The sequence below is a fragment of the Euleptes europaea genome, chromosome 7, assembly GCF_029931775.1.
Source record: "Euleptes europaea isolate rEulEur1 chromosome 7, rEulEur1.hap1, whole genome shotgun sequence".
Classification (NCBI taxonomy): Eukaryota; Metazoa; Chordata; class Lepidosauria; order Squamata; family Sphaerodactylidae; genus Euleptes; species Euleptes europaea.
The window spans coordinates 86,230,611-86,253,176 of NC_079318.1; the positions used below are offsets into that span (position 1 = coordinate 86,230,611).

The 22,566-nt window shown below is 44.9% G+C and overlaps 1 protein-coding gene across 3 annotated transcripts in view; it reads right to left on the bottom strand.

Moving 5' to 3' along the window:
- Positions 1 to 2,144: 2,144 nt before the first annotated feature.
- The window catches only part of AHNAK (AHNAK nucleoprotein), a 71,417-nt gene continuing 50,995 nt past the window's right edge, over positions 2,145 to 22,566 (bottom strand). Inside the window, exons 4-7 of one of the 3 annotated variants that reach the window (XM_056852486.1) lie at positions 19,837 to 20,024; positions 11,476 to 18,487; positions 8,111 to 11,178; positions 2,145 to 8,062 (exon numbers count right to left, since the gene is read on the bottom strand). In XM_056852486.1, coding sequence (XP_056708464.1) covers positions 2,153 to 8,062; positions 8,111 to 11,178; positions 11,476 to 18,487; positions 19,837 to 20,024 — 16,178 coding nt within the window. In that variant the 3' untranslated portion in view covers positions 2,145 to 2,152. Of the gene's footprint in view, positions 18,488 to 19,836; positions 20,025 to 22,566 lie in introns of all 3 variants that reach the window. The other 2 variants (XM_056852485.1, XM_056852484.1) reach the window with 2 other exon arrangements.

A 22,566-nucleotide genomic window follows, 5' to 3' on the forward strand; every position in this document is an offset into this window, starting at 1 on the left:
GTGGGGGGGAGTGACCTCACAGGAATGGGTGGAGGAGCTGACTTTTGATCGGAGTATGGGATCACAGGATATGATATCCCTGTGGCGTTCCCTCTCCTCCCCAAACCCTGCCCTCCTCAGGCATTGCTCCCAAATCTCCAGGAATTTTTCAAGCCAGGTTTGGTAACTCCACTTGCTGCTCAGGAGTCTGGATCCCCTGACGCTCCAGAATCTCAGGTTTCATTTTGAAAGAGTAACGTTGCTAGTCGTTATGCTCAGCACAGAATCAAACACCTGCAAGGTGGCCGTCCAGATGTTCCCATCTAGATGTACAGCATATGCTTGTCCAAGTCTTGAAACATTTGGGGCGAATTTTATAGCCTATGTGGAATGTTGATGGTTTTTGCTAATATTGATATTTGTCTTTAAAGAGGTTTATTTTTTTTTAATGCAAACTGGATAGGTTCTCTATAAGAAATATTGGTTCTCCATTGTATCACTCTTGACATAGTGACCTGAAGTGGCTGACTCAAACATAAAGGGAGTTTTTCGAGACCAGACTTTGGGCCAAAACGCATGGTCGCTTTATCCTCCTTTAATCGCTGTTTTAGCCAGGATCGAACCCATATTAGGCGAAACGCATGTGTTCGATCCTGGCTGAATCCTGGCTGAAACAGGGATTAAAGGAGGATAAAGCGACCATGCGTTTTTGCCCCAAGATTCTGTTTTAGTCCTGGATCAAGTTTCAAACTTTGGTTAAGCAGGACGCAAAGGTGAGGGTCATCCCCAGATGCTTATTCCTAGTATCTGACACAGGCAGACTGCCTTTGAATATTGAGGTTCCATTAAGGTTTTCCTAGCTTATTCCCAGGAATGACTATTGTTTTAAAGGCTCGGAGCCTTGTAAAAGAAAAACCACAGGAAGTCAAAGGTTAATGAACAGTTTATTTGCATTTTACAAGATCAGTTTCCTTACATTCTCAATTAATTTGCCTTAAAGTGCTGAGAAAGAATTTTCCTTTTCTTGTTTTGTTTGTGTTTTAAATCAAGATACTTTTGTTAACGAAAAGATAACAAATATCTGTAGGTTGGAAGGGGCTAGAGTAGCAGATAGAATCTTTGCACCACAACTAAGAGAAATTTCTGCCTTATAATACAAAGAATGTCAAATATACGGAGACAACTAAGATGATGTCAGAATGTACACAGTTAGCTTTCAATTAATCTATTGTAGCAAAATATTCTTTAACCCATCAAAACTTAAAATTAATTTAAACCACGGGTGTCTTTACATATGTATTTTCTGCCCATTTCCCAGCTAATAAAAACCTTTTGAGACAACACAAATGTCATGAGATTCAGACACATCTCAGTTGCATCTATATACTTTTACAGTGTTTTTCTTTCAATACATCCATTTTTAATGATAGAAATTTCAGCCCCCTGCAAAGAAAAGCCAAAAAAGGTAATTAAATGGAAATATTTCCATAGTAGACCAACACTGTTCACCAAAATGAAAATTATATATATATATATTTTTCTTTTAAAGCTTGCTAAAGTAAACGTAAAGCTCTCAGCATACAAAGCGCAAACCCTTATCCTGAACACAAGAGAAAACTTCCAAAATACATCTGAGGAACTGTACATCCATCTTCCCCATGGCACAGCTTTAAATATCATAAAAGATCCTGGCCCTTCCTCTTTAATGGGTAAGTCATTCAGAATTAGCCTTGGCACAAATTATACTGATTAATTAAATGGATACAGCTGATTCACCAAGCAGTCTTTGTCTTTCCGCCGACTGATTTGGCACGAGTTTCAATATCTGTGGCTGCAGTGGATTGTGGGAAAGTGGAGTAGTGCATTCTTAGAAAATTGGTTGGGCTTCCAACTGCCACAACACCACTCAGGACTTAACCAAAAGAGCAGCTGTACCAGTTTCTGTCAGATATATATCTATATCTATGGAAGATGGAAATGTATTGGTGGACACCTCCCTGATCACAGTAAAACAGTAGTCGTTTTTCAGTTAAGGCCTACCATTTCACTGGGCATCACCTATTTTATTGCTGAGTATTTCAAGCTAGTAAAATTTTTATATACACACAGAGACAGTAAAGAGATATATATACACAGACAATATGTACATGAGATTCTCTCCCCGCCCCCCATTTTATTCTTTCTTCTTTGCCACAGTCAACTCTACTTGTGGCATTCGAAAGTTGGCTTTTGTCCCACTGTCGTTACTCGAGGAGGACGACAGCCGAGACTTCTTGGACGCTAGCGAGGCCCCGCTACCCTGCATCTTCCCCTCCTCGTCACTTCCCGTTACCTCATAAGAACCTTTAGATTTTGACCCTATCCCCCCAAAGGTACCAAATTTCAGCTTGGCATGCTTGCCCTCATGCTCCAGTGTGCCAGTTGGCGTTGAATGTGAGGAATGCTCGTCGCTGAAGGACGATGACCGGTGGCGTGACTTTTTGGTCTTAAAAAAGGAGAACTTCCCTTTTGGAGAGGCAGTCGCTTCACCTACTTCCAAGTCACCCTCCAAGGAACCCAAACTGGCCTTTAACTCTCCCTCACCCCCTGAAACGGATGCCGAGACCTCTGGGGACCCAACACTGCCTTTGACCTTAGGTTTAGAGAAAGCAAACTTTGGCATTTTAATTTTAGATTTCTTAAGCTTAATGTCAGGCTCTTCTAGTTCAACATTCACTGCTCCCGCATGGAGACTTGCTACTGGTGCCTGAGGGAAATCAACGTCAACCCCAACCTCCCTCCCTGTTAGCTCCTGCCCCGTTACCACAAATTTTGGCATTTTCATCTTAGGGAACGACACTTTTCCAGATGGGCTCTCCAAATGGCCTTGTGGAACATTCACCCCAATGGAAGGACCCTTGATTTCACACTGGGGACCTTTTAGATCACCACCTACTTTTGGTCCAGAAACCTGAAAGCCTCCTGCCCCTTGCATGCCAACACTTAGCTCTGGAGTTTTGACATCTCCAGAAATATCAAAATCTCCTTTGACTTTAGGCCCTTTCAAATTTATGTCAAAGTCTGATCCAGAAACTTTGGGAGATGATACGTTGAGTGAGGGTCCTCTCAAACCGACATCAGGAGCACCAGCATCCAAGCCCATGCCAGAAATTTTTACACCCGGTAGTTCAATTTTTGGACCTTTCATGTCACCAGCAATATTAACATCGCCTTTCAAGCTTGGTCCTTTCAAGTTCAAGTCAACGTCTGGGGTGGAAACTGCTGGAGCAGAAATGTTAGGCCCTTTGAAATGTACTTCAGGTCCTTTGATTTGTGGTCCTGCAATATTCACATCCACGTTAGAACTTTCACCATGAGAGCTGGCGATGCCAAACTGGGGAAGCTTGAGGCAAGGAAGTTTAATTCCACCTCCAGAACCTTCCAGGTTAACACTGGGCACCTCAACAGCCACCTTAGGAGACTTAATGTCACCAGAAATGCCAAGATCTCCTTTGATCTTTGGTCCTTTCAAATTCATGTCAAAATCAGGTGCAGAAATGCCTCCTCCAGAGGTCATTTTCACTGATGGTCCTTTCACATCTAGGTCTGGAGCATCCAAGTTGACATCTAGCCCCTGGAACTTTGGCATTTTAAGCTTCCCTTCAAAACCACCAATGTCAGCATCTGGCATCCCAATTCCAATTGTTGGGCCTTTAATATCACCAGAAAGATCCAGGTTTCCTAATTTTGGTCCTTTCACATTTACATCAACTGCAGGAACGTTCACATCACCTTTGATGCTTGGAGCTGAAACATCAATGCTTGCTGAGGGCAGTTGTCCTTGAAGATCCACCTCCGGCCCTTCTAATTTCACTCCTGGTTTTCCAATCTTTGGCAAGCCAAACTTGGGGAACTTCAGTTTCCCTTCTGGGCCTTGCAGTTCTCCTTTGGGGAGTTCAGCATCACCTTTTAGCTTTGGTCCTTTCAAATTAACATCAAGATCAGGAGCTGAGAAAGTGGGAGCAGAAATGTCCATGGATGGCAGGTTCACTGAAGGACCTTTCAGGCTGATGTCAGGAGCACTAACTTTTGCATCGATACTTGGCACTCTAAGGTCTCCTTCCAATTTGGAGCCAGCCAGGTCCACATTCCCACTTGAGAGTTTGAACTTCGGTTTCTTAAGACTGATATCAGGACCTCCAATATTAACATCAGGGAGACTGGCACTTGGAACTGTAATGTCAAGACCTGGTGATGTTACAGATGGTGATGAAACATCTATTCCTGGTGCCCTGATTTCTCCTTCCACCTTTGGCAAAGAAGCATCAGCCTTAAACATAGGTGATTTTATATCAAATTCAACATCGGGGAAAGAGAGTTTCCCAAACATAGGTTTCTTTTCCTTGGGCAACTTGATATTAATGTCCCCTTTCAGTGAGGCATCTGGGGCAGAGAGACTTCCTTCTAAATCGGGTGATTTCACACCTGCACTCATCTCCCCACTCACATCAAGACCAGCCTTCTTGCCTTTAATCTTAGGCCCACTCATGTGTATTTTGGGCATCTTGAATTTGCCTTTCTTCCCCTTGCCAGATATGTTGATGTCTGGTGACTCAACATTCAGTTCACCTTCTGGAAAAGAGATGTCTGCAGTGGGAGACTTTACATCCACTTTGGGGCTTTTGGCTCCAAACCCAAATTTTGGCATCTTAAATTTGGGCAGTTTAACATTTCCTTCTGGCCCTTCAATATTTACATCAGAACACTCTAGGTCAATTTCAGGACCTTTTGCTTCAATTCCCGGGCCTTTAATATCAATCCCTGGACCTTTTAAATTGCCCTCGATCTTGGGAACATCCACATCACCTTTCACCTTATGTCCTTTCAGATTTAAGTCAATGTCTGGCATGGAGATTTTTGGTGTCTTGAAATGCATTTCAGGCATCTTGAGCTTGGGGCCTTTGAGTTGTCCTTCTGGTCCTTCGATGTCCAAGCTGGGACCTTCAATGTTGACTTTGGGACCTGATACTTCTAATTCTCCTTTAGGCAGATTCACATCCATATCAGGTCCTTCTCCTTTGAACCCAGGCATGCCAAATTTGGGAAGCTTCATCTTGGGGAACTTTACTTTTCCATCTGGGCCATGGATATCAACATCAGGCATATCAATGTCCATCTTAGGGCTTTTGATGTCAATTTCTGGACCTTTGAAATCTCCTTCCAACTTTGGCCCAGAAACACTCAAATCCCCTTTCATCTGAGGTCCTTTCAGATTGAGGTCTACATCAGGCATGGAGATATGAGGAGCCTTAATGTGCATTTCAGGCATCTTAAACTTGGGGCCTTTCAATTTCCCTTCTGGAGCCTTGAGGTCCAAATCAGGAGTGTCCATGTCCAGTGTTGGCCCTTTAATATTAACATCTGGTCCTTTCAAACCACCTTCAACCTTTGGCACAGACACATCTAGGTCTCCCTTCATTTTGGGACCTTTGAGATTCAAGTCGAAATCTGGCATGGAGATTTTGGGGGTTTTAAAATGCATTTCAGGCATCTTAAATTTGGAACCTTTCAGTTTTGCTTCAGGACATTCCAACTCAACATCAGGTATATCAATGTCCAGTTTTGGCCCCTTTACATCAACACTCGGTCCCTTCAAATCACCTTCTATCTTTGGGAGTGAAACATCCAAGTCCATATCACCTTTCAGTTTGGGGCCTTTCAGGTTGAAGTCTACATCCGGCATGGAAATTTTTGGAGCTTTGATGTTCATTTCAGGCATTTTAAATCTAGGACCTTTCAGTTTTCCATCTGGTCCCTCAATATCAATGTCAGGAGCACCAATCTGAGGCCCTTTGATGTCAATTTCAGGACCTTTCAAATCTTCTAGCTTTGGCACAGACACATCCAAATCACCTTTAACTTTAGGGCCTTTCAGGTTTAAGTTCATATCTGGCATAGAGATTTTTGGCGTCTTAAAGTGCATTTCTGGCATCTTAAATTTTGGACTTTTCCACTTTCCTTCAGGTCCTTCAATCTCAACATCAGGAGCTTCAATGTCCAGTTTTGGACCTTTGATATCAAAATCTGGGCCTTTCAGATCACCTTCCAATGTTGGCACAGACACATCCACATCGCCTTTCACTTTTGGGCCTTTCAGATTCAAGTCAAAGTCCGGCATGGAGATTTTGGGGGTTTTAAAATGCATATCAGGCATCTTAAACTTTGGCCCTTTCACTTTTCCTTCTGGGCCTTCAATGTCCAAACTTGGTGCTTCAATGTCAACTTTTGGAACAGAAACATCAAGGTCTGCTTTGGGAAGGCTTATGTCCACATCTGGGCCTTCGGCTTTGAAACTAGGCATTCCAAATTTGGGCATTTTGAATTTAGGCATCTTCAGCTTCCCTTCAGGACCATGCAGATCAATATCTGGTGCCTCAATATCCAGCCCTGGACCTTTGATGTCAATGTCTGGTCCTCTGAAATCGCCTTCTAGTTTGGGGGCTGAAACATCCACATCACCTTTCAGTTTAGGGCCTTTCAGGTTGAAATCCACATCAGGCATGGAAATTTTAGGAGCTTTAATGTTCATTTCAGGCATCCTAAATTTAGGACCTTTCCATTTTCCTTCTGGACCTTCAATGTCAACATCAGGCAGGTCCACATCCAGCTTCGGGCCCTTGATATCAACATCTGGGCCTTTCAAATCACCTTCCAACTTCGGCATAGATACGTCCACATCTCCTTTCACTTTCGGACCTTTCAGATTCAAGTCAAACTCCGGCATGGAGAATTTTGGGGCTTTAAAATGCATATCAGGCATCTTAAACTTTGGCCCTTTCACTTTTCCTTCCGGGCCTTCAATGTCCAAACTTGGTGCTTCAATGTCAACTTTTGGAACAGAAACATCGAGGTCTGCTTTGGGAAGGCTTATGTCCACATCTGGGCCTTCGGCTTTGAAACTAGGCATTCCAAATTTGGGCATTTTGAATTTAGGCATCTTCAGCTTCCCTTCAGGACCATGCAAATCAACATCTGGCGCCTCAATATCCAGCCCTGGACCTTTGATGTCAATGTCTGGTCCTCTGAAATCGCCTTCTAGTTTGGGGGCTGAAACATCCACATCGCCTTTCAGTTTAGGGCCTTTCAGGTTGAAATCCACATCAGGCATGGAAATTTTAGGAGCTTTAATGTTCATTTCAGGCATCTTAAATTTAGGACTTTTCCATTTTCCTTCTGGACCTTCAATGTCAACATCAGGCATGTCTACATCCAGCTTAGGCCCCTTGATATCAACATCTGGGCCTTTCAGGTCACCTTCCAATGTTGGCACAGACACATCGCCTTTCACTTTCGGGCCTTTCAGATTCAAGTCAAAGTCTGGCATGGAGATTTTGGGGGTTTTAAAATGCATATCAGGCATCTTAAACTTTGGCCCTTTCACTTTTCCTTCCGGGCCTTCTATGTCCAAACTTGGTGCTTCAATGTCAACTTTTGGAACAGAAACATCAAGGTCTGCTTTGGGAAGGCTTATGTCCACATCTGGGCCTTCGGCTTTGAAACTAGGCATTCCAAATTTGGGCATTTTGAATTTAGGCATCTTCAGCTTCCCTTCAGGACCATGCAGATCAACATCTGGTGCCTCAATATCCAGCCCTGGACCTTTGATGTCAATGTCTGTTCCTCTGAAATCGCCTTCTAATTTGGGGGCTGAAACATCCACATCGCCTTTCAGTTTAGGGCCTTTCAGGTTGAAATCCACATCAGGCATGGAAATTTTAGGAGCTTTAATGTTCATTTCAGGCATCCTAAATTTAGGACCTTTCCATTTTCCTTCTGGACCTTCAATGTCAACATCAGGCAGATCTACATCCAGCTTCGGCCCCTTGATATCAACATCTGGGCCTTTCAGATCACCTTCCAACTTCGGCATAGATACATCCACATCTCCTTTCACTTTCGGGCCTTTCAGATTCAAGTCAAAGTCCGGCATGGAGATTTTGGGGGTTTTAAAATGCATATCAGGCATCTTAAACTTGGGTCCTTTCAGCTTTCCATCAGGCCCTTCAATATCAATGTCAGGAACATCAACATCCATTTTGGGGGCCTTGATATCTACTTCGGGCCCTCTGATGTCACCCTGCAGATTTGGAACGGAAACATCAACATCTCCCTTCACTTTGGGGCCTTTTAGGTTCAAGTCGAAATCTGGCATGGAGATTTTAGGTGCTTTAAAATGCATGTCGGGCATCTTAAACTTGGGACCCTTGAATTTTCCTTCTGGACCTTCAATGTCAACATCAGGAAGGTCAAAGTCCAGTTTGGGGCCTTTGATGTCAACGTCAGGGCCTTTCAAGTCCCCTTCCAACTTGGGTGCTGAAACATCAATATCTCCTTTCATCTTGGGTCCCTTCAAATTCAAATCTATGTCTGGCATTGAAAGTTTGGGGACATTGAAATGCATTTCAGGCATCTTAAATTTGGAGCCTTTGATCTTCCCCTCAGGGCCTTCTATATCGAAGTCAGGAGCTTCAATGTCCAACTTGGGACCAGAAATGTCAACATCTGCTTTGGGAAGATTTACATCCACCTCAGGACCTTCCGCTTTGAAGCCAGGCATACCAAACTTGGGCATTCTAAATTTGGGCATTTTGAGTTTGCCCTCTGGTCCATGGAGATCAACATCTGGTGCATCTATGTCTATCTTGGGGCATTTGATGTCAAGGTCAGGAGCTTTCAAATCCCCTTCCAAGCTTGGGACAGAAACATCCAAGTCACCTTTTAATTTAGGCCCTTTTAAATTTAATTCCACATCAGGCATTGAAACTTTAGGTGAAGAAATGTTCAGGGAAGGCATTTTAAATTTAGAACCTTTTGCTTTCCCATGGACATCAACATCTGGAGCTTGAACATCAACTCTGGGTCCTGATATATCAACATCTGGTTTTTTAAGCTTTACATCAACCTCTGGGCTCTGACCTTTAGAGCTAGAAAAGCTAAACTTGGGAAGCTTGAATCTTGATTTCTTTGGCTTTCCTTCAATTTCTACTTTGGGAGCCTCCAGGTCAACGTCAGGACGTTTCACTTCAATGTTAGGACCTTTAATATCACCTTCAAGATCTCCCTTAATTTTTGGCCCTTTTAAATTCAGATCAATATCTGGCATTGAGATTTTTGGAACATTAAAGTGCATTTCAGGCTTCTTAAACTTGGGACCTTTGATTTTCCCTTCAGGGCCTTCAATTTCTAAATCGGGTGTTGCAATGTCTAGTTTGGGGCCAGATACATCTAATTCCCCCTTGGGAAGACTCACATCCACTGAAGGCCCCTCCCCTTTGAAACCTGGCATGCTGAATTTAGGCATTTTAAATTTTGGCATCTTCAGCTTGCCTTCTGGGCCATGTAGGTCAACATCTGGTGCATCAATATCCAACTTGGGTCCTTTGATGTCAATGTCAGGTCCTGTCAGTCCACCTTCAACCTTTGGTAGTGAAACATCCACATCACCTTTCAGTTTTGGCCCCTTCAAATTTAAGTCAACATCTGGCATAGAGATTTTTGGTGCCTTGATGTGCATTTCTGGCATCTTAAATTTGGGGCCTTTAATTTTGCCTTCTGGACCTTCAATATCCAGTTCAGGGCCTTCAATATCCACCTTCGGAGCAGATATTTCAATGTCTCCTTTGGGGAGATTGATGTCCACTTCAGGGCCGTCACCTTTGAAGCCAGGCATTCCAAATTTAGGCATTTTGAATTTTGGCATCTTTAACTTGCCTTCTGGGCCATGTAGGTCAATATCTGGTGCATCAATATCCAACTTGGGGGCTTTGATGTTAACGTCAGGTCCTTTCAATCCACCTTCAACGTTTGGTAGTGAAACGTCCACATCTCCTTTCAATTTTGGCCCCTTAAAATTCAAGTCAACATCTGGCATAGAGATTTTTGGTGCCTTGATGTGCATTTCTGGCATCTTAAATTTGGGACCTCTAACTTTGCCTTCTGGACCTTCAATATCCAGTTCAGGGCCTTCTATGTCCACCTTTGGAGCCGATATATCAATGTCTCCCTTAGGGAGATTGATGTCCACTTCAGGGCCTTCTCCTTTGAAGCCAGGCATTCCAAATTTTGGCATTTTGAATTTTGGCATCTTCACTTTGCCTTCTGGGCCATGTAGGTCAACATCTGGTGCATCAATATCCAACTTGGGGGCTTTGATATTAATGTCAGGTCCTTTCAATCCACCTTCAACGTTTGGTAGTGAAACGTCCACATCGCCTTTCAATTTTGGCCCCTTCAAATTTAAGTCAACATCTGGCATAGAGATTTTCGGTGCCTTGATGTGCATTTCTGGCATCCTAAATCTGGGACCTCTAACTTTGCCTTCTGGACCTTCAATATCCAATTCAGGGCCTTCTATATCCACCTTTGGAGCAGATATATCAATGTCTCCCTTAGGGAGATTGATGTCCACTTCAGGGCCGTCCCCTTTAAAGCTAGGCATTCCAAATTTTGGCATTTTGAATTTTGGCATCTTCAGTTTCCCTTCTGGCCCCTGTAACTCAACATCTGGTGCATCAATGTCCATTTTGGGGGCTTTGATGTCAATATCAGGACCTTTTAAGTCTCCTTCCAGCTTGGGAACAGAAACATCCACATCTCCCTTGAGTTTTGGACCTTTTAAATTGAGGTCAAAATCTGGCATGGAGATTTTAGGAGCTTTGATGTGCATTTCTGGCATCTTAAATTTGGGGCCTTTAACTTTGCCTTCTGGACCTTCGATGTCCAATTCAGGGCCTTCTAGGTCTAACTTTGGAACAGATACATCAATGTCTCCCTTTGGGAGATTTACATCAACTTCAGGACCTTCCGCTTTGAAACTGGGCATTCCAAATTTCGGCATTTTAAATTTGGGCATTTTGAGCTTGCCCTCTGGACCATGAAGTTCTAAATCTGGGGCATCAATGTCCAACTTGGGACCTCTGAAGTCAACGTCAGGGCCTTCCGCCTTTGGCAATGAAACCTCCATATCTCCTTTCAACTTGGGTCCTTTCCAATTCAGATCAACATCTGGCATAGAGATCTTGGGGGCTTTAATATTCATCTCAGGCATCTTGAATTTAGGACCTTTCCACTTTCCTTCAGGGCCTTCAATCTCGATGTCAGGAGCATCAATGTCCAGTTTTGGGCCCTTGATGTCCACTTCTGGGCCTTTCAGATCACCTTCTAGTTTTGGAATTGAAACGTCAACATCTCCCTTCAGTTTAGGACCTTTCAAATTCAAATCAACGTCTGGCATTGACAGTTTGGGAGCTTTGATATCTGGCATTGAAATTTTGGGGGCTTTGATGTGCATCTCAGGCATTTTAAATTTTGGGCCTTTAACCTTTGCCTCTGGGCCTTCCAAACTGACATCAGGAGCATCGATGTCTAACTTGGGAACTGAAATATCAGCATGTGGTCCTTTCAGCTCTCCCTCTAACTTTGGCAAAGAAACATCTGCATCTCCCTTCAGTTTGGGACCTTTCAAGTTCAAGTCAAAATCTGGCATAGAGATTTTAGGCGCTTTGATGTGCATTTCAGGCATCTTAAATTTGGGGCTTTTCCATTTCCCTTCAGGGCCTTCAATCTCAACATCAGGAGCATCAAAATCTAGTTTAGGGCCCTTGATATCAACATCGGGGCCTTTCAAGTCACCCTCAAGTTTAGGAACAGACACATCAGCATCACCTTTAACTTTAGGGCCCCTCCAATTCAAATCAATGTCTGGCATGGAGATTTTAGGAACATTAAAATGCATTTCTGGCATCTTAAACTTGGGACCTTTCAATTTTCCTTCTGGCCCTTCAATATCAACATCAGGAATATTAACATCAACTTTAGGACCCTTGAGATCAACTTCTGGTCTTTTCAGATCCCCTTCTAACTTTGGTAGAGAAACATCCATATCCCCCTTCACTTTAGGACCTTTAAAGCCCAGGTCAAAATCTGGCATGGAGATTTTGGGGGTTTTAAAATGCATATCGGGCATCTTAAATTTGGGACCTTTCAGTTTCCCTTCAGGACCTTCTAGATCAACCTCAGGAAGATCGACATCCACCTTGGGTCCTTTGATGTCCACATCTGGGGCTTTCAGCTCACCTTCTAACTTTGGAATATTCACGTCCATGTCACCTTTAACCCTAGGGCCACTTAGACTCAAATCAAAATCTGGCATGGAGATTTTAGGTGCCTTGATATTCATTTCTGGCATCTTAAATTTAGGACCTTTCCACTTTCCCTCTGGACCTTCGATGTTAAGGTCAGGAGCATCAATGTCCAATGTTGGCCCTTTGATATCAACATCAGGGCCTTTCAAATCTCCTTCCAGCTTTGGCATAGACACGTCCACATCTCCCTTCACTTTTGGGCCTTTCAAGTTCATATCAAAATCAGGCATGGAGATTTTTGGCGTCTTAAAGTGCATTTCTGGCATCTTGAATTTAGGACTTTTCCACTTTCCTTCAGGGCCTCCAATCTCAACATCAGGAGCATCAATGTCCAGTTTTGGACCTTTGATATCAACATCTGGGCCTTTCAAGTCACCTTCCAATGTTGGCACAGACACGTCCACATCTCCTTTCACTTTAGGGCCTTTCAGATTCAAGTCAAAGTCTGGCATGGAGATTTTGGGGGTTTTAAAATGCATATCAGGCATCTTAAACTTTGGCCCTTTCACTTTTCCTTCCGGGCCTTCTATGTCCAAACTTGGTGCTTCAATGTCAACTTTTGGAACAGAAACATCGAGGTCTGCTTTGGGAAGGCTTACGTCCACATCTGGGCCTTCGGCTTTGAAACTAGGCATTCCAAATTTGGGCATTTTGAATTTAGGCATCTTCAGCTTCCCTTCAGGACCATGCAGATCAACATCTGGTGCCTCAATATCCAGCCCTGGACCTTTGATGTCAATGTCTGGTCCTCTGAAATCGCCTTCTAGTTTGGGGGCTGAAACATCCACATCGCCTTTCAGTTTAGGGCCTTTCAGGTTGAAATCCACATCAGGCATGGAAATTTTAGGAGCTTTAATGTTCATTTCAGGCATCCTAAATTTAGGACCTTTCCATTTTCCTTCTGGACCTTCAATGTCAACATCAGGCAAGTCCACATCCAGCTTCGGACCCTTGATTTCAACATCTGGGCCTTTCAGGTCACCTTCCAGCTTTGGAACTGTAACATCATAGTCTCCCTTGAATTTAGGCCCTTTCAAATTCCAATCAACATCTGGCATGGAGAGTTTGGGAGCTTTAAAATGCATCTCAGGCATTTTAAATCTGGGACCTTTCACTTTTCCTTCTGGGCCTTCTATATCCAAATGTGGTGCTTCGATATCAACCTTGGGTCCCAAAACATCAACATCTGCTTTGGGAAGGCTTACATCCACATCTGGGGCTTCTCCTTTGAAGCCAGAAATGCCAAATTTGGGCATTTTTAATTTTGGCATCTTCAGTTTCCCTTCAGGCCCATGTAGCTCAACATCTGGCACATCAATATCCAATTTGGGGGCTTTGATGTCAATTTCAGGACCTTTCAAATCACCTTCCAGCTTGGGGGCTGAAATATCTGCCTCACCCTTGAATGTAGGCCCTTTCAGATTTAAATCAATGTCTGGCATGGAGATCTTGGGAGCCTTGATGTGCATATCTGGCATCTTAAATTTGGGGCCTTTCAGTTTTCCTTCAGGGCCCTGTAAATCAACACCAGGTGCTTCAATGTCCAGTTTGGGACCCTTAATGTCAATCTGGGGTCCTTTTAAATTGCCTTCAATAGTTGGAACTGTTACATCCATCTCTCCGCTTCTTCCTGGTGCCTTGAGGTTGAAATCCACATCCGGCATGGAGACTTTAGGTGCTTTGATATTTAGTTTTGGCATCTTAAACTTGGAACCTTTCAGCTTCCCTTCGGGGCCTTCAATATCGAATTCGGGAGCTTGCACATCTATCTGGGGGCCTGTAATGTCAACTTCTCCTTTTGGGAAAGTCACGTCTACATCAGGGCCTTCAAGCTTGGGGCCCGACATGCTAAAATGCGGCATCTTTAATTTTGGCATTTTCAGTTTCCCCCCACTTTGCAGATCAACATCTGGACCACTTATGTCAACGGTGGGTCCCTTGATATCAAGGGCAGGGCCCTTCAGTTCTCCTTCCAGTTTTGGCACAGACACATCAACATCCCCCTTCAGCTTCGGCCCTCTCAAATTCAAGTCAATATCGGGCATGGAGATTTTGGGTGTTTTGAAATGCATTTCGGGCATTTTAAATCTGGGGCCTTTTATTTTTCCTTCAGGGCCTTGAATCTCAACATCAGGAGCATCAATTTCCACCTTTGGTCCTGAAACTTCCAGGTCTCCTTTGGGAAGGCTTACATCAACTTCAGGGCCTTCCCCTTTCCACCCAGGCATGCCAAATTTTGGTAGTTTCATCTTTGGCATCTTCATCTTGGCCTCTGGACCTTCAAGATCAACATCTGGGAGATTTACATCAATCTTTGGGCCTTTTACATCAATGTTGGGTCCTTTCAGTTCACCCTCAATCTTGGGCCCAGAAATATCCATATCCCCCTTCAACTTAGGACCTTTCAAATTCAAATCTACATCAGGCATAGAAAACTTGGGTGCATGGATATTTAGTTCAGGCATCTTAAACTTGGGACCTTTAGCTTTTCCTTCAGGTCCTTCAATGTTTAATCCAGGAGCTTCCACTTCTAGTTTGGGTGCAGAAATATCCACATCTGCCTTTGGAAGATTTACATCTACCACTGGGCCTTCTGCTTTGAAGCCTGGCATTCCAAATTTGGGCATTTTCAATTTGGGCATTTTCAGTTTCCCTTCAGGCCCATGAAGATCAACATCTGGAACACTGATATCTATTTTGGGTCCTTTGATATCCATTTCAGGGCCTTTGATGTCACCCTCCAACTTTGGTACTGAAACATCTACATCTCCCTTGAGCTTGGGGCCTTTTAAATTCAGGTCAATGTCCGGCATAGAGATTTTAGGAGCTTTGATATGCATTTCTGGCATCTTGAATTTGGGAGATTTAATTTTCCCTTCTGGGCCTTCAATGTCCAAGTCAGAGCCTTCAATATCTACTTTGGGACCAGAAACATCAATATTACCCTTTGGAAGACTGACATCCACAGCAGGGACTTCCCCTTTGAAGCCTGGCATGCCAAATTTGGGCATTTTCAGCTTGGGCATCTTCAGCTTTCCTTCAGGACCCTGAACATCTACATCTGGCATGTTGACACCCACTTTGGGGCCCTTGATATCCATTCCAGGACCTTTCAATTCCCCTTCTACTTTTGGCATAGAAACCTCTAGATCGCCTTTCACTTTGGGCCCTTTCAAGTTCAAATCAATGTCTGGCATGGAGATCTGAGGAGTTTTGATGTTCATTTCTGGCATCTTGAATTTGGGACCTTTAATTTTGCCTTCAGGACCTTCAATGTCCAAGCTAGGAGCACCAATGCTCACCTTCGGGCCTGAAATTTCACTGTGACCCTTTGGAAGACTGACATCAACACCGGGGGCTTCGGCTTTGATGCCTGGCATGCCAAATTTTGGCATTTTTAGTTTAGGCATCTTGAGTTCTGGTCCATGAAATTCAACATCCGGTGCAGTGACATCATCCAATTTGGACCCTTTGATATCAACAGCTGGGCCTTTCAATTCTCCTTCCACCTTTGGAATGGAAACATCCACATCCCCCTTGATTTTGGGGCCTTTCAAGTTCAGGTCGATGTCTGGCACGGAGATCTGAGGCATTTTGACATGCATTTCTGACATCTTGCCGTGAGGACCTTTCAGTTGTCCTCCAGGGCCTTTGATGTCCAAACTAGGAGCTTCTATTTTTATTCCAGGGTCTGAAACACCAATGTTTCCTTTTGGAAGAGTGACATCAACAGTAGGGGCTTCACCTTTCAAGCCTGGTACACCAAATTTAGGCAATTTCATTTTAGGCATTTTGAGTTCTGGCCCATGAAGTTCAACATCTGGTGTGCCAATGTCCAATTTGGGCCCTTTGATATCCACAGCTGGGCCTTTCAATTCTCCTTCCACCTTTGGAATGGAAACATCCACATCCCCCTTGATTTTGGGGGCTTTCAAGTTCAGGTCGATGTCGGGGATGGATATTTGAGGGGTCTTGATGTGCATTTCTGGCATTTTGATGTGAGGACCTTTCAGTTCTCCTCTAGGGCCTTTGATGCCAATGCCAGGAGCATCTATGTCCAATTTGGGGCCTTTGATATCAACCTGGGGCCCCCTGAGGTCACCTTTTACCTTTGGCACAGAGACATTCAAATCACCCTTTAGTTTGGGCCCTTTCACATTCAAGTCCACATCTGGTACCAAGATCTCTGATGCCTGGATATTTAGTTCAGGAGTCTTGAAGTCAGGACTTTTAATTTTGCCTTCAATGTCCAAGCTAGGAGCGCCAATGCTCACCTTCGGGCCTGAAATTTGACTGTCGCCCTTTGGAAGACTGACATCAACACCGGGGGCTTCGGCTTTAAAGCCCGGCACACCGAATTTTGGCATTTTTAGTTTAGGCATCTTGAGTTCTGGTCCATGAAGTTCAACATCCGGTGCACTGACGTCCAGTTTGGGCCCCTTGATATCGACAGCTGGGCCTTTCAATTCACCTTCCATCTTTGGAATGGAAATATCCCTATCCCCCTTGATTTTGGGGGCTTTCAAGTTCAGGTCGATGTCTGGGATGGATATTTGAGGGGTCTTGACATGCATTTCTGGCATCTTGATGTGAGGACCTTTCAGTTCTCCTCTAGGGCCTTTGAAGCCAATGCCAGGAGCATCTACATCCAATTTGGGGCCTTTGATATCAACCTGGGGCCCCCTGAAGTCACCTTTGATCTGTGGCATGGAAACATCTACATCTCCAGTTAGTTTCGACCCTTTCGCATTCAAGTCCACATCTGGCACAGCTATTTTTATTGGTGACGTTTTCAAGGACGGCATAGAGACTTTGGGACCTTTTAAGCTACCCTCAAGGTCAGCCTGTGGAACTTCAACATCTAGCTTGGGGCCCTTAAATTCCACGCTAGGCCCTTTCAAGCCACCTTCCAATTTTGGCCCAGAAATATCCATGGCTCCTCTCCCTTTTGCGCCCTTTAGGTTCAAGTCAACATCCGCCATAGAGATTCTGGGCATCTGACCACCTATTTCAGGCTTGCCGAACTTGGGTCCTTTCACATGTGCATTGACACTCACATCTGGAGACCGAATATCCACTTTGGGTCCTGAGATATCAATTCCCCCTTTAGGAACACTCACATCCACTGTGGGGTCTAATGCAGAAAATTTAGGAAGTTTCATATGGGGAATTTTGATGTTTCCTCCACCCACTTCAAGTCCGGTGCCTGGCACCCCAAAGTCCATCTTGGGCCCTTTGATATCAACCTCGGGGCCTGCCAAAGTTGGAGAGGAAACTTTCACTCCACCCGTCAAGTCCGGTCCTTTTAGACCCACGTCCACCTGTGGCTGTTGCGTTCCAGGGCCTCCTACTGTACATGTGGGCCCTTTCAGAGAACCTTCTGGGCCTTTAATAGTCACTGATGGAGCTGCTACGTCAAGCTGAGGACCTTCCAAGTTAGAAACTGGAGACGAAACACCAAATTTTGGCATTTTCATTGCAGGAAACGTCATTTTCCCTCCGCTGCCAACACTCAGATCGGGAGCTTTTATACCGCCTTTTGCACTTGTCACAGGAAGACCAACTTCTGGACCTTTGAGTCCACCTTGAATTTGGGGCCCTGACACATTAAATGAAGGACCCCCCTTGAGGTGTGGTGATGGCAAATCTGCTTGTAAACTTTCCATATCGCCTTGTACTTGGGGGCCTGAGATGCCAAACTGTGGTAGTTTACCTCCTGAGACCCCAGCTTTAAAGTCTATGGGAGAACCAACCGTTTTTCCGTTTATTTCAGGTGCTGTGATATGAAAACCAGCTGCTGGGCCTTCTGATGGTTTCAAGTCTGTCTGGGTTCTCAGATCTACCCCCATGACATGAGGCCCAGAGATGCGAATATCAGTTGTCCCCCTTAACGGTGTTCCCATGCGGATTTCAGGAACTCCAATGTCCAACTTCCTGGAAGGCGATTCCGGTGCTGGTCCAGTATATGTAATGTCAGGTCTTCCTCTCACCCCGGCATGAAAATCTGTTACTTGGGTGGTTCTGCCCGACAAATCCCCGTGTGGGATTTTGATCACAGTTTTCCCAGGCTCTGTTTCAATCTCTGCTTTAGAAATGTGGGTGAGTTCATGTTTTGGAATCTTGATTTTGAACTCTGGACTGGTGATGTCAATGTCTTTGGCACCTTCACGTCCTGTTACATCAACGGTATATGCGGTCACTCTCTTGGTAACTGTGATAGTTCTGCTTTGAGTTCCCGTGGGCTCAGCTTCCGTACCATCTTCTGATTTAAGGCGTGGCTTAATTTTTGTCGTGTAAATCCGTCTGTACTCTTCATCATCCCCGCTCTGGAAAATGAAGGAATGATTTGTTAAAGCCAAACTTGTAAACGTGAACAGCTTAATATCTGCATCTCTTTGGCTACTTCTACATCTAGATCTATCTTTAGATGGTGAGGGAAAGTGCCATCAAGTCACAGCCAACTTATGGCTACCCCATAAGATTTTCAAGACATGGGGAGGGGCTGTGGCTCAGTGGTAGAGCATCTGCTTGGCATGCAGAAGTTCCCAGGTTCAATCCCCAGCATCCCCAGTTAAGGGACTAGGCAATAAGTAAAAGGTGAAGGTCCCCTGTGCAAGCACCAAGTCATTCCTGACCCATGGGGTGAAGTCACATCCCGACGTTTTCTAGGCAGACTTTGTTTACGGGGTGGTTTGCCAGTGCCTTCCCCAGTCATCTTCCCTTTCCCCCCAGCAAGCTGGGTGCTCATTTTACTGACCTCGGAAGGATGGAAGGCTGAGTCAACCTTGAGCCGGCGACCTAAAACCAACTTTTGTCGGGATCGAACTCAGGTCGTGAGCAGAGCTTGGACTGCAGTACTGCAGCTTAACACTCTGTGCCACGGGGCTCACTACAATCCCCAGCATCCCCGGTTAAGGGACTAGGCAAGTAGGTGATGTGAAAGACCTCTGCCTGAGACCCTGGAGAGGCACTGCTGGTCTGAGCAGACAATACTGACTTTGATGGACCGAGGGTCTACTACTAGAACACGAGGTCATCTGTTGAAGCTGGAGGGTGACAGATTCAAAACAGAGAAAAGGAAGTATTTTTTCACACAATGCATAGTTAAATTGTGGAACTCCCTGCCCCAGGATGTGGTGATGGCTGCCAACTTGGAAGGCTTTAAGAGGGGAGTGGACATATTCATGGAGGAAAGGGGTATTCATGGCTATTAGTTAAAATGGATACTAGTCATGCTGCATACCTATTCTCTCTAGTATCAGAGGAGCATGCCTATTATCTTAGGTGCTTTGGAACACAGGCAGGATGGTGCTGCTGAAGTTGTCTTGTTTGGGGGCTTCCTAGAGGCACCTGGCTGGCCACTGTGTGAACAGACTGCTGGACTTGATGGGCCTTGGTCTGATCCATCATGTCCTTTCTTATGTTTTTATGTTCATACTGACCACCAATCTTAAAAAGAGCTATATGTTCACACTTGGTCGGATGTCTGGATTATCCAAAACACCAAGTGTCGTGGGTCAGCCTGCTGACCCCTCCTCCTTGTCTGAAGAGGTGTCAACAGACTGACGCACGACACCAAGGGTCAGAGGAAGAATCTAGACTCTCAAGGGCTAAGATTCCTTAGTATATAGCCCTGGTTCCTGCTCCATCAATCTCCTCTAAGCCATGTACTTACCAGAACAACCTCTGGGCTCCTCGGGGTAAAAACGTCATGCGACCAAGACTGTCCCGGCAATGGAGACCGGTCTCCTTTCCTCTGCAGCCGAAGGCCCACGGTGTGGTGGCCCACGTTTTTTAGGATCTGCGTGACTTCCCCAGACTGCAGGTTGTCAAAGTAGATTGTGGCACTCACTATTTGATCTCCTGGGGAAGAGGAAAAAAAGGTACACACAAAAACAAAAAGAAGATGTTCACGTGCTCCAAACTGGGCATAAGAAGACCTCGGTCAGAACACACCGAGGCCTGTCTAGTTCAACATCCTGTTTCCAACAGTGGCCAGCCAATTGCCTCCAGGAAGCCCACAAACTGGGCATTGAGAAAAAAATTCTTGCTGATTTGCTCCCCTGGCCCTGGTAGTCAGGTACACAACCTCCGAACATGGAAGGCCTACTTAGTTATAATTGCCAGTAAACACTGACAGCTCTCTCCCCATGAATATGTATAATCCCTCTTTAAAGCCATTGACGTCACCGAGGGATTCCCATGTAGAACGGCCTGCCCCAGGATGTGGTGATGGCTGCCAACTTGGAAGGCTTTAAGGGGGGAGCGAACATGTTCATGGAGGCGAGGGTTATTCATGGCTACTAGTCAAAATGGATACTAGTCATGATGCATACCTATTCTCTCCAGGATCAGAGGAGCATGCCTATTATATTAGGTGCTTGGGAACACAGGCAGCATGGTGCTGCTGCAGTTGTCTTGTTTGTGGGCTTCCTAGAGGCACCTGGTTTGGCCACTGTGTAAACAGACTGCTGGACTTGATGGGCCTTGGTCTGATCCATCATGTCCTTTCTTATGTTCTTATCTCATACGTGGGTTGGCCACTGCTGGATGTCAGATGGGCTTCTAGCAAGGTTCTTCTGACGTTCTTATGCTAGGACTGTGTATGCTGTAAGTATGTAAAAATCCCAGACAGAAGACTCACTTTTAATCTTAAATTTATATTGTTTTACACTCTCTGCCCATTTTTCTCTTGCTGGCCGTTTTTAACAGCTGTACAGAAGAGGGAGTTCTGGCGAATGCAGCTTCATATAGAGGGGGTGACAGAGCCACACCTACCGTAGGATCATGCAGTTGGAAAGCGGCCATACAGGCCATCGAATACCAACATGGATCCATCCTCCAGGAAGTATCTAATCCCCTTTTAAAGCCGTCTAAACAAGTGGGGATATACAGGAGTAAAGTGGCACCTCTAAGACCTAGGCCATTTATGCAGTGTCAATTTTGATGCTCGCTCAAAGCTCTTTTTTTAAATGCAACCTTTAAAATGCCTATTCACAGTCACGATGCAAAAGGATAAATTCCACCCCCCACTCGCCTGCTCCTTTGTTCCTGTTTGCATAGCCATTAGCAATCACCGTGTGCATAGCTAACGAGCGGCTGTGATTTTGCATGGTACCTTGAGGGGATTCTTCATGGCGGGGGCGGAGCAAACACAAAAGGTCACGTTAAAGGGGCTCTTAAGAAATGCGAAGCACGTATGTGCCGGCTTCACAGTCACTTCCTGAATGACAGTTCAGCATGAAAAACTCAAAAAAAAAAAATGGGGGGCAATTCAGCCTAGAACGCGCTGCTAATTACCAAGCATAAATGGCCTTAGAGAATTTTATTCCTGCATCAGCTTTGGTGGACTAGAGCCTGCTTTGGTGGACTACAGCCTGTTTTTAACACCGTATCCTAGGGCAGCACATTTGGTACATTAATCAGGCATAACCGAGGGCCAAACCAGATGTGAAGTAATGATCCACAGGCAGTTTAATTTATTCATAATTTTGATCCCTTATGGAGGTAAGGCACAGTCAATCTCCCCTCCTCTCTCTTATCATAAGAAGAGAACTGCTGGATCAGACCAGTGTTTCAACTATTCCAGCACCCAGTCTCACACTGTAGCCACCCAGTTGCCCTGCGGAAGCAATAAACGGCACAGAGGCCGAGGCCCTACCCAGATGTTGCCAGCTAGCACTGGGTTTCAGAAATTTATTGCATCTGAATATGGAGGTTCCCTTTACGAAATGTGGCTGCTGATAGACCTGTCCTCCATGAATCCCTCTAACCCCCCTCACAACAATCCTCACAACAACCCTGCAGTGTAAGTCAGGCTGAGAGAACAACCGGTCTCATGTGAGCTTCACAGCTGCATGGGGATCTGAATCTAACCCTCCGTTGCCTGGCACTCTACCATCCCACATGAATCTTCCTATTCCTGTCTCAAGTGCGCAGTAGAATTTCTCCCTTTTAATAAAAGCAGAGCATGTACGTGAGGGAAGCCCAACCCTGATGGGTCCCTTCCCCTTATCCCACTTGGCTCAGATATTCTCTGCATTTTTCTTCCAACCAACTTTAATACCAAAAGCAATGCTGGCTGGGGTGGGGGGGATTGAAAATTCACTAGCGCACAATGAACTAAGATGGTAAAGGGGACACATTTGGGTTCTCCTTGCCCCAAAATTCTGCTTTGGTTAAAAACAAACGAACTCCTGCCTACCCCCTGCTATAAGGCACCCCTGCTGACTGTAGAAGAAGAGTTGGTTTTTATATGTTGGCTTTCTCTACCACTTAAAGAAGAATCAAACCGGCTTACAATCACCTTCCCTTCCCCTCCCCACAACAGACACCCTGTGAGGTAGGTGGGGCTGAGAGAGCTGTGACTAGCCCAAGGTTACCCAGCTGACTTCATGTGTAGGAG